Source organism: Macaca fascicularis, chromosome 4 (assembly GCF_037993035.2).
Source record: "Macaca fascicularis isolate 582-1 chromosome 4, T2T-MFA8v1.1".
NCBI classification, from domain to species: Eukaryota; Metazoa; Chordata; class Mammalia; order Primates; family Cercopithecidae; genus Macaca; species Macaca fascicularis.
In genome coordinates, this window is record NC_088378.1 from 60069357 (window position 1) to 60081447 (window position 12091).

The 12091-nt window shown below is 39.8% G+C and overlaps 1 protein-coding gene across 8 annotated transcripts in view; it reads left to right on the top strand.

Moving 5' to 3' along the window:
* Positions 1 to 12091, top strand: part of ESR1 (estrogen receptor 1) — a 432869-nt gene that overhangs the window by 206897 nt on the left and 213881 nt on the right. For all 8 annotated transcript variants that reach the window (XM_005552152.5, XM_065542899.2, XM_074037299.1 and 5 more), the window contains one exon: positions 10795 to 10911. In XM_005552152.5, coding sequence (XP_005552209.1) covers positions 10795 to 10911 — 117 coding nt within the window. The remainder of the gene's footprint in view (positions 1 to 10794; positions 10912 to 12091) is intronic.

The following is a 12091-nucleotide window of genomic DNA, read 5'->3' on the forward strand; positions in this document are numbered from 1 at the left end:
CTAGAATTTTCTTTTTAAAAATATTTTTTTCTTTGAAAATTTACTTAGATGCAAATAATATATTTTTGTTCCTCTTAAATAATAAAAGTAAGATGTCTCTGGAAGGTGGTGGTTGTCACTGACAAGATTAACTAGAATTAACTAGCTGTAAAAATATAATTTGGGATGCATTATTAAGGCATGCCGTTTTTATTTGCATGCCATTGTGTACAGATGTGGTTGTGAAATAGTTCAAATCATGGCACATTGAATGTCCTCACTGGATTTTTAGGAATGTGTTCACTGAGACAGCCAAATCCTATTTCATTTTCTTTGGCTCATTGCATCGGCTGTAAATTGGAGATATTCGCTTTAATATGTGAGTCACAATTTATTTCCAAACATAATACTGCAGTTGTTCTGTCACAGAATATAAATTTCTTATTTATTTCCTTAATACTTTGCTTTCTACTTTTTCTTTTTTTTCTTTATTTTATTCTGGAGTATTGGAAAGGTTTTCCAGAAAGATTTGCATATGTCATAATTTACGGATGAATACTTTTTATGTGGTTACTCTTCCATATTTTGGGAGATATAGCTGTGGAAGTGTTAGGAATCATGGGTTCTGGAAATAGTTTTATTACTGCTTCTGAAATGCCCTCCCAATGATACCATATAGTAATTCCATCAGGGAATAATAGTTTTATTATAGTTTAAAATATAACAATATTTAGGTGTTCTTGTTCAGTCATCATCAAGTTCTTTTTATCTCACCAACCCTACCATGGTACTCCTGAAAGATGTCAATGAGGCAGACCTGGATTTAATCATGGCTTTGCCACCTGCTAGCCAAGAGAACTTGAACAAGTGAGTCAACCTCTTGGAGTCTCAGTTTCTGCTTCTGTGACATGGGAACTGGGGTAATCTAACACATTGCTTGTGATGATTAGATGAGGCAAAATGCTGAGTTCACCTAGCCCAGCGCCCAGTTCATGGGAAGCACATGGGGTCTGCTACTACCCAGTCCTTGGCCCAGTGCATGTTGCACAGAAGGGAATCTGAACAGGCCAACTTTCTTCCTGTTCTTGACCCACCCCATGTAGATGCTTCCTACACCCTCTTCCCCCTCCCCCTCCCCCTCCCTCCCTCCTCTTCTCCTTCTTCTTCTTCCTCCTCCTCTTCTTCTTCTTCTTCTTCTTCTTCTTCTTCTTCTTCTTCTTCTTCTTCTTCTTCTTCTTCTTCTTCTTCTTCTTCTTCTTCTTCTTCTTCTTTTTCCTTCTCCTCCTCGACAGGGTCTCACTCTGTCCCCCAGGCTGAAGTGCAGTGGCACAACCGCAGCTCAGGGCAACCTTAACCTCCGAGGCTCAAGTGATCCTCCCACCTCAGCCTCCCGAGTAACTGGGATGACAGGCTCACACTACCACGCCTGGCTAATTAAAAAACTTTTGTAGAGCTGGGGTCTTACTATGTTGCCCTGTCTGCTCTCAAACTGCTGGACTCAAGTGATCCCCTCGCTTCAACCTCCCAAAGTGCTGGGATGATAGGCCTCCGCACCCAGCCTTCAACTCCATTTTAAAAAATTGTGGTAAACTATAAAATTCATCCATGTAACCAGAAACCACTTGTACCCCAAAAGCTATTGAAATTTAAAAATATATATATTGAAAATAAAAATAAAATTGTGATAAGATATACGTAATATGAAATTTACTATTTTAATCATTTTTAAGTGTATGGTTCAGTGGCATTAAGTACATTCACATTTTTGTGCAACCAGAACTTTTCATCCTCCCAAACTGAAGCTCTGTACTTATTTTTTATTTTATTTTATTTTTTGAGACGGAGTTTCACTCTTGTCTCCCAGCCTGGAGTGCAGTGGTGCGATCTCGGCTCACTGCAACCTCATCTTCCTGTGTTCAAGAGATTCTCCTGCCTCAGCCTCCCAAGTAGCTGAGATTACAGGTGCCCGCCACCACACCCAGCCAAGTTTTTGTATTTTTAGTAGAGATGGGGTTTTGCTGTGTTCGGCAGGCTGATCTCTAACTCCTGACCTCAGGTGATCCACCTGCCTACACCTCCCAAAGTGCTGAGATTACAGGCGTGAGCCACTGTGCCCAGCCAGCTCCGTGCTCATTAAACAATGACTCCAAGTTCCCCTTCCCCACACCTCCTGGTAACCCTTCTTCTACTTTCTGTCTCTGTGAGTTTAACTATTCTAGGTATGTCATATAAGTGCGCCTAGGTGATATTTGTCCTTTCGTGTCTGGCTTATTTCACTTAGCATAATGTCTTCATGATTCATTCATGTTGTAGCGTGTGTCAGTTTCCTTCCTTTTTAAGGCTGAATAATCATCCACTGTATGGATAGACCACACTTTGTTTATCCATTTGTCTGTCGATGGACATTTGGATGATTTCCACCCTGTGGGTATACTGGGTAATGTTGCTGTGAACATGGGTGTAAAAATATCTATTTGAATTTCTGTTTTCAATTATTTTGGATCTACACCCCAAAGCGGAATTGTTGGAGGTGGTATCGCTTCCACTTGTTGCAAGTGGAACATGGTCTCCCACTTTATTTTGACACAACTTCCAAGCTTCAGAACTGTATTTGCAGTAGCCTGCTGGGCGGTTGCTTTGAGTTTATGATGGAAATCTCGTATCAATAGGTTTTAAATTGTTTCATACGACTTATTGCCACCTCTGTCCCAATTCAGATCTTTTTTTTTGATTAATGGTATGAACAATTTTCAAAACATCCTGGCACAAACTATTAGGATATTTGACTTTCTCCTCCTCCTCCCTTTAGCAGTAACTATTTGGTAAAGCTGTTGAAAACTTCTTCATGTCTTCTCTCTGCCTCTTCTATTTTACTACTCAAAGATGATTAGTAGGTGTTTTGGTATGATTTTTTTTCCTTGGCATAACTGTGAATAGTTTTACTCCTTCATGTTTTATGACAATCATACATTCCCACTTTCATGTAAAAACATTTTGAATTCTTTCTATAACAAATTCCTTGCCAGTCTTCCTTTCCTTTTTGCTAGTGAGTTCCAACGATATCATTGTTTGAACCTGTTTTCTAATTCTATGCTGCGATTCCCATAACACCTCTTTGCTTTGGTTACAGTAGATAATGTGGGTGGCCCTACCAAGGCAAAGTATCACTCAAGAGTCAAGGGTTGGGGTAGATACAGATACTAGGTACTGCAGGAAGTCAATATCTTTCTCAGAGTGTAAGGCAGGAAAAGACTTCTGTTTCTCTGTATCATCGTGGCTGGGGAGTTGGACTGTGCATTTCATCCTTGTCATATTAAGTCAAAGCGTATTGCCCAAATGATTTAATATTAGCGTGGTCTTAGTAAGTATTTGTCTCGTAGATATGTTAAATAGAAGACAGTAACATTGGGTTGGCTGTGTCAATTCCTCACTTTTTCTTTCTTATACATGAGCTTCCTAGGAAGCAGAACGCTTGGTGGTCAGACAGTTTCAGAGATTCCTTGCATGATTGCAATCTGGAAAGCAGATACTATTCTTGAGTGAAGAGCTTGCCCTTTGGAGAAGCTGGGTTTTCCATATATGAAGGTTGTTAGAATGCGTAAGAGTTCAGCTTCTGGAATGAAAGGCGACCTTGGTTCAAAACCCACTTGCCACCTGCTTGCTGTCTGGCTTGGATCAGGCTTTTAAACTTTGATTATAATTTTGCATCTGTATAATAGGATTAATATAATTCCTCCCTCATAAAGTTGCTAGGGGGTTAAATGAAACAATCAATGTGTAACACACTTCCTGGCATGTGATGTTCGGTATCTAGAAGACTCAGTTTCCTTGGTAGAGAGAATGTTTGGCCAGACAAGCTTATGGAATTACCCCCGGATAGGAAGTGAGCACAAGTGTGAAATGAACAAGCCAGAGCAGGAACAGCTCCTACAAGTGCCTACTCAGGCCTGGGCAGTTGCTGGTTTATATAACAGTGCTTTGAAAATTCATGTGCAGATTCTTACTATTTTCCCAAATGTTACAGCTCAAAACTATGTTCTCTGTACCTCAACACTGAAAGGATAATATAGTCTTTCACTGATAAAACTAAAATATCATAGGTTTTCCTTTGGCCAAATATGTATAGAAACTTGTGATTTCACATCAGATTTAAAGCTGTATTTAACACTCTGTGAAAACATATTGATGCTTAGAAGTAGAAAGGAATTCAGATTTTGACATCTTATTTGTCAGCTTAAACTATTTATACTTCCTGGATGCTTCAAAATGTGATAAATCATCGTTAATTTTATGTAAATATTTGATGAGTGCCTTTAATAAGGAGACTGTAAAGGTAGCCAAGCTTTACATATGTTAGCTAAATTTATGGGGCAATCGGGTATAAAAAAATAGGACTTTGAAAATAAAATATTATTTTGTTGGACTCCTCCAATGAGGCTTGTTGACAGGATTAGCTAAAACTGGCTCTTATTTGATGTGTGAGTGCTTAAACATTGGAGAGTTCATTTTTCTTTTAGAATTCATTTTCATTTCTGAGCCTTAAAATATGAACAGTTAGCTAAATGCTATTATATGTTGATAAGAAATGCTAAGTGTTTATTCCTTAATGAGACAACACGTTTTCCCAGTTTACATAACTTGACTTTTAATCTAACCTTATGAAAGTCTCCTTGACTTTAATTTTTTTTTTCAGAGTACTGTGTATCTCTTTAGGGAATGCACTTATTAAAAAAATTATAAAGCAAGAATAGATGTGTTGTGTTTTGAAGTTTTCTAGTCACAAATTAAATCCCTAGATGTGTTGTAAGTTTGTGGAGCGCTTTGAAATGCATCAATTCAAGATGGAAATAGCGGGAAAGGACCATTCAAGTATGATTTCTGACTCCATAAAGTTAGGAAGTTATGATAAAGGAGAAATAACTACACCACATACTTATGGCATAGAATTGCCTTATTGGGACAATGGATCTTCAAATTTGTAGGCTATGATGGAAGCAAATATTTTTAGTATCTTATTCAATTGTGAAGCCAGGAGAGGAGTACTCTGAACTTCAGCTTCTCATAAAATGAGTCAGTTACAGGACAGTTTATGTAGTTTATATGTAAGAAACCCTTTGATCAAGATATGCTTTTTCTTCAGTCTTGTTAATAATTCATTTATAAGGATTTTTATTTCTAGGAAAATAATACCATAGACCTACTTTATTTAAAGCTAAAGCGTTTCCTGGTGATGATGGTGAATGGGGAGATGATTCAAGGAAACTGCTAATCTTGTAGAGTTTAGTAAAATCTTGGAATAGAAATTTTAAAAAGTTAAAACACACTATGAAAACAAATCATTATTAGTAAAACGAACCATATTAAAATATCTACATAACCAACATATTATAGTGGGGAAAATAGCATTTTAATTCAGAAGAACATTTCTATATAGAACAAGCTTTGGAATAATTAGAATATATTGATTTTTCTTTGGGGCAATCATGAAATACACTCATATTAGGAAAGCGGCAAGGCCTCAAAATGGAAAGAGTAGGATAATTCATGGGCAATGCATGGCTTCATGGATCCCTTCCTGGCCCTCTTCATCTATGAATATCTGTTTTATGTGCATGTCTGCCGCCCCCCCTCCGCCCCCCAGTGCTGAAGAGCAGACTGCCCCTGCTTAGAACCAAGCCTTGTTCTTGTGGATTTGAGTTTTGGGGTCCTGAGGTAGAATGGCCATCATATTGTTCAGGGTCCTCACCTTCCCACTCATTACTTCCTTTGTAGAACCCTAATCGTTCCTCTCAAGAGGCCCGTGCTCCACAGATGAAGTTGGGGGTAAGGGGAGCTTTAGCATCTCAGTTTTGTTCAGATATTGGATACTTGTTGAGCTCCGCTATGTGTGTGAGAATGCACTGGGCTCAGGATCAATAGCAATAAACGAGACAGATATGGTCCGTCCCTTGCCATGCCTAGACCTAGTAGGAGTCAGCTGGGCTAAGAGGAGAAAAAGTGTGTTTCCACGAGGAAGAAGAGCATGTGCAAAGTCCTGGGGGTGAGAAGCATGGCATGTGTCAACAGAAAGACATGGCTGGAACTTGGATGGGAGTTAGAGTGGGGGAGAGAAGGCAAGGAAAAACATTAAGAGCTTTGCAAACTGTGTGAAGGCATTGCATTTAGATTTCATTTTTAGAGCTTGGAGGAGCCTCAGAACATTGAGGCAGGATAGTGGCCGGATGGCATATGATTTTAGGAAAATCGCTGTGGCCACACTGTGGGGAAGGATTGGTGGGGGAAGGCTGGAGACAGAGGGTCCCACAGTGGGCTGTGGTAACCATCTGGGCTGGAGAAGGTAGGGACTATGGTGATGCCCGAGGCAAAATTGGTTTTGCTTTGAAAAATCACCAGAAAATATTTGTTTTGATCTGTGTGCCTGTGGTGGGAGGTGGGGAGGGAGGGTCAAGTGAGGAAGAAGGTCGAATCTAGAATAATGCCCATGTTTCAGGCTTCACGTGCAGACATTTCTTGGTTCAGCTGGGAAGTGAGTAGGAACACACTGGCAAGGAAAGAAGAGAGTCATCCATTCTGTCTGGGGCACATCCATCTTGACGAGTGTGAGAGAGTCAAGTCCTGATGGACGGGGGCAGGTGGACATTCAGAAGCTCAGGAAAGAGATTTGGTCTGAAGTGACCGCCAGAAAATACTGAGGGAATAGTGGTGAAAAAAGAGAGACCTGCAATATTATATTGGCTTTCTCTCAGGCAACTGCTTGGCCTGTCTTCATATTCCTTTTGAATCTCTGCATATGTATGGGCCATTATTTATTTTCATAATTAACAAATACAGACTTTCTATGTAATGACAACAAAGCTAAACCAGCTGCTACCAAAGGAGGGAAAATAAGAAGAGAAGGAAAAAGAAAAAGAAAAAGGGAAGCTTGGGGAAAAGCTGAATGTGGGTCTTTCTGTTGCTGCAGGGCCTGGGGTGGGCCTGGTGATTCCTACAAGAAGAGAGGCATTTTCTCTTCTTGTTCCAGTCTTTCTGGTTCCATCTCATTCACCACCTGTCACCTCCACTTCCTACCAGTCAAACCTTAGATTCCTCCAGAGGCTTTTTATTTTTATCTTTTGGCGGGCAAGGAAATAGTGCTGATTATTTTTCCAAACCTTCACCTGAACATCATGGCTTTGGGCCTTTGGGCTTGGTTCATCTGGGCCTGCACAGAAGGACTTTGGGGCCAATCTGGTCACGTACATCAAGTCCTGTGTTTTCAGTTAAAAAAAAAAAATCACACTGCTGGTTCACTAAGACAATTGGTGTGAGTTGTTTTTTAGAAAATCAACTCTACTTCAGTAAGATTTTCTCATGCATTATCTTGAGAAGACCAGATAATAAAATTTAAAAAGAATTTCTTCTTAATGCAACTTAAATCAATTGCTTTAATAACACATATTGACCAAGTTATACTTGTTAAAGAAAAGAAAAAAAACTACTTTGTTGTTTTTCTTCTTCTGACATGAGCTGAAGACTTAGAAATAGTTGTTAATGGTGTTTAAGAAGAATTTGTTTTAATTGCGTATATCAAATATGTATTTATTAAATTTTTCTTTTTGCCAGTTTATCAATTCTAGCTTTGTCACAAAAGGTTTGCAATATGAACATGATTCTGTTGTACGTCTATTTCCATTTTTGTTAAGAGATGAATTCAATTATAAAAATCTAGTATATTTTATGCATTAAACATGTTAGTTCAGGAATTTCACTTGGTTCTACAAAGAAACCTATCTACAGTGGATGGCCAATCCAAACATGAGACTCAGCCAACTGGCCTCTGACCCAATTCAGTTCTCCTATCTTCTTCTGGCTTACAAAGTAACTGACTCTGGGGATACAGTGAGTCAAAGTAATATTTGGTTTGAATGGTTATTGACTATTTTCCTCTGAAACTTAATGTATACTAATTTATTTTTTATTTTATTCTTTTTTTTTTTTTTTTTTTTTTTGAGAGATAGGGTCTCGCTCTGTTGTCTATGCTGGAGTGTAGTGGTGCAATCACAGCTCACTGCAGCCTTGACCTCCTGGGCTCAAGCGATCTCCTGTCTCAGCCTCCCGAGTAGCTAGGACTACAGGCATGTGCCATCATGCCAGGCTAATATTTAATTTAATTTTTTTTTTTTTTTTTGTAGAGACAAGATATTGTTATGTTGCCCAAGCTGGTCTAAAACTCTTGGTCTCAAGCTGTCCTCCCACCTCAGCTTCCTGAAGTACTGGAATTATAGGCATGAGCTGCCACACCTGGCCATATACTCATTTTTTTTAAAAACTGAAATATATCAGCATATACTGCATAAATACCACAGGAGACTAAACACTGAAAGTTTCTTTAGGGTATCAGAAGAATACTCTTTTTGCTTGCAGTTAGCATCTGCACAGATAAGTTTTGTTTCTGGTTCTATTACTTCTTCAGCTTGACCCTCTTAATAAGGACAATTCTAAAAATAACAACGATGTCTGGATATCTGAGTCAGTGTGTGGTCTTTTACTGAAGTTACGGTTTATAACTCTCTGACTAGTTTGCTGGTTTCTGTTATGCAATAGAAGAGTGCAAATGTTAATTTGATCTGAAGCCCGTTTATACAGTGACTTTTATAATGTATATTTAAAGATGGAAAGCCAAGTTTTATGAGAGCAGCATTTCTGGTCAAGTCCTCACTCCACCCTCTTCTAATTGGGCCTGACCCTTTAGTTGAATAAAGAACAAAGAGCTCTGTAGTTAAAACATTTCACTGCCTGTTGCATCTTGCCCTTAGTAAATGGAAAAAATAGAGACTTAAGCAGAGAATCTGAATTAGAGTGTGAAATATATATTCAAATTTGGGGTGGGAGAATGAGAAACATGTTTTACCATAGTAGACATAACTTCCTTAGTCTAAATTCAGGACATTTCCCCAAGATATGTAAGAATTTACACTTATGCAAACAGACTTTATAAAAACATGCCAATATTTATTAGTTTGTGAATTTTAATATTCTGCTCCCTATAAATCAGATTTCTTTTGAGGGATAAAGGGATGGAGGTGACTTCTAAATCTTAGAGCAGAAACTTCCTGTGGGCAGCTGGATATATATACCAGGAGCTCAGAGAAGAAGGTTGGGTTGGAAGCATACATTCTGAGTGATCTGCATTTGGTGATGATGGAAGCCATGGACATGCACTAGATTCTCTTGTGGGAGAATATGGAGTAGTAAGAGAAGAAGAAGACCTAAGACTGAGCCTTGAGCAGCTCTGGCTTAATGGTGGATGGAGGAAATTGAATCTGTAGACAAGACCTGGAGGCTGTAGCCTGGAGGCAGAAGCAACTGGGGTGTTTAGGATTATGGAAGCCTAGGGAAAAAGCCTCTTTCAAGGGGGAAGGGGACGTATCAACATTGTAGGCTGCTTCAGATAGGTTATGTAGGATGTGGACCGAAAAATATCTATAAAATTTGGCAACAGGATTCATTGATAATCTTAGGGAAGTTGCTTTTTGGGGCAACTAAGGTGGAAAACAGATTGGCGTGGGTTGACCCCGCAAGAGAGGTGAAGAAAAGGAGATTTCATGTGCAGACATTTCTGAGTTCAGCTAGGAACGAGGGGCAAGATAGAAGATGGAAGTTAGAGAGCATGTGGGGCAAGGGTGACTGTTTTACAGGACAGTCTTGCATGTGATCAAAGCCAATGAGTAAGGAGCATTTGAGGGAGAGAGAGTCAATCAACAAGAGAGAAAACAAAGAAGGTTAATCATAAAATAACAGTAACAACAACAAACATCTTTTGAGTGTTTTCCATATCCAGAGAATGATGGTAAACTCCTGACCTGCATTCTCACGTTCAATTCTTAGAATCTTTGGATGTGGTGGATTCCATGATTGTCTCTAGGTTAGTGAGGAGGAAAGAGAGACTTAGAAACATAAGGTAGCTTGCTCAGAGTTCTCCAGGCAGTCAGTGATGGACTAACTTACGAACTGAAGGACTGAACTTTGTCACCACGCAGCCCACCAAGCCGGCTTGAATTTGGGTATTCTGTGCTGCATGTGACTACCGACTTAATTAAATTATATTTTAAGAAGGGCTACTTTGAAACTCGCTCTCTGAAAATTCTATTTCTAATATCTCTACCCTGACAACGATTTTGGTAAGCAGCCTTGATCAAACCAAACCAAACCAAACCAAACCCAAAAAACCTTATCTGCTGAGAAAATATAACCATATAAAATATGGTGCTACAAAATACAGACTGTGTGAACTAAAGGTGACTTGTCCAAAGGACTCCTGAAGCAATTAGCTGCTGTAGAAATTAAGTCCACGAGAGGATTTTTTTTTTTTTTTTTTTTTGAGACAGGAGTCTCACTCTGTTGCCTAGGCTGGAGTGTAGTGGTGCAATTTGGCTCACTGCAACCTCCGCCTCCTGAGTTCAAGCGATTCTCCTGCCCCAGCTTCCTGAGTAGCTGGGATTATAGGCGCGCACCACCACACCCGGATAATTTTTGTATTTTTAGTAGAGACGGGAGTTTCACCATGTTGGTCAGGCTGGTCTCGAACTCCTGACCTCGTGATCCACCCACCTCGGCCTCCCAAAGTGCTGGGATTACAGGCTTGAGCCAGCGTGCCTGGCCCATGAGGGGTTTTGTTTGCACTTCAAGAAGGACAGAAAAAGGCAGGCAGGCTGAGGAGCCCCATAGTAAGGCTGAGGAATTGATAGGGAAACAGCCTCCCAAAGGTTTCCCTGTGGATTCTGACTGGCTAAGTTTCCTGAAATAATATTAATTCTGTCCTCTTGCTTTTAACAGGACATAACGACTATATGTGTCCAGCCACCAACCAGTGCACCATTGATAAGAACAGGAGGAAGAGCTGCCAGGCCTGCCGGCTCCGCAAATGCTACGAAGTGGGAATGATGAAAGGTGGTAGGTACATCTCTCCCAGGGGCCCTTGGGGACGGCCCTGGCCACTGCCCAGTGCTGGCTCTTCCCATTCGAATACAACCATGATAATTTTGTGTTTTTTTTCTTTTAATTTTTTTTTTCTGTTCTTATTTTTCTTTGCAACAAAAGTATTTTCATAACCCATTTGATTTTAAAAAGGTGGAAGTGTCTGGAACTGGAAATTCTAACATGGCATTTTGTGGTTTGGATTTTCAATGTAAATAATTATATTTTAAATCAAAGGTGTGTGGGAGGCAGTGATGGAAGGAAATGAAGAGTGCTTAGTGAATTATTCCAGAAATATTTTTCAGTTACTGTTTATATTGCAAATGCTAGAAAATGATATCTGAGGATAAACTTTCCCCAAATTGAGACTTGTAAATGTGAAAGCTAACTAACTAATTTATAGCCTTCTAGTCTCTTATCATCCCTTAAGGAATGTGAATTTCAATCAAAAGGCAGTTTTCTCCTTCAGAACCTGAGTCAACCAGCCATTTTCTTAACCTCAGTGTCTAGCATGGTGCTGGCATAGTTGATTACTGAGCACTACACTAACGAGTACCAAAGCACGCAGGGTTTGTGACTATGGGCTTGTGTCTTTGTGGCTGTGTGTGTGTGTGTGTGTGTGTGTGTGTGGTTTTCTGTCTTCTCATGTATCCCGTCCTCCAGTTTTCTCATACAGGAATCTGGAAACTGAATCCCAGTTCTGGGAATATTAGGAGCCCCATAAATGTGGTTGCCTGATCGACCTCATTGTATTCTTGGGAGTCTCATCTTGAGGAATATTGCTTCTAGTCTTCGATAGCCTTCAGTGTAGTGGAAGAGAACACGTAGAAAATGTGTAATTAAAATAAAGTCACAAGGCTGAGTTGGGCAAATCACCTGAGGTCAGGAGTTAGAGACCAGCCTGGCCAACATGGCGAAACCCCATTTCTACTGAAAATACAAAAATTAGCTGGGTATGGTGACGAGCGCCAGTAGGCCCAGCTACTCCGGAGGCAGAGGCAGGAGAATCGCTTGAACCTGGGAGATGGAGGTTGCAGTGAACCAAGATGGTGCCACTGCACTCCAGCCTGGATGATAGAGTGAGACTCTGTCTCAATAAATAAATAAATAAATAAATAAATAAAGCCAGCCATGGATTCATTTAGTGTTTCAGAAG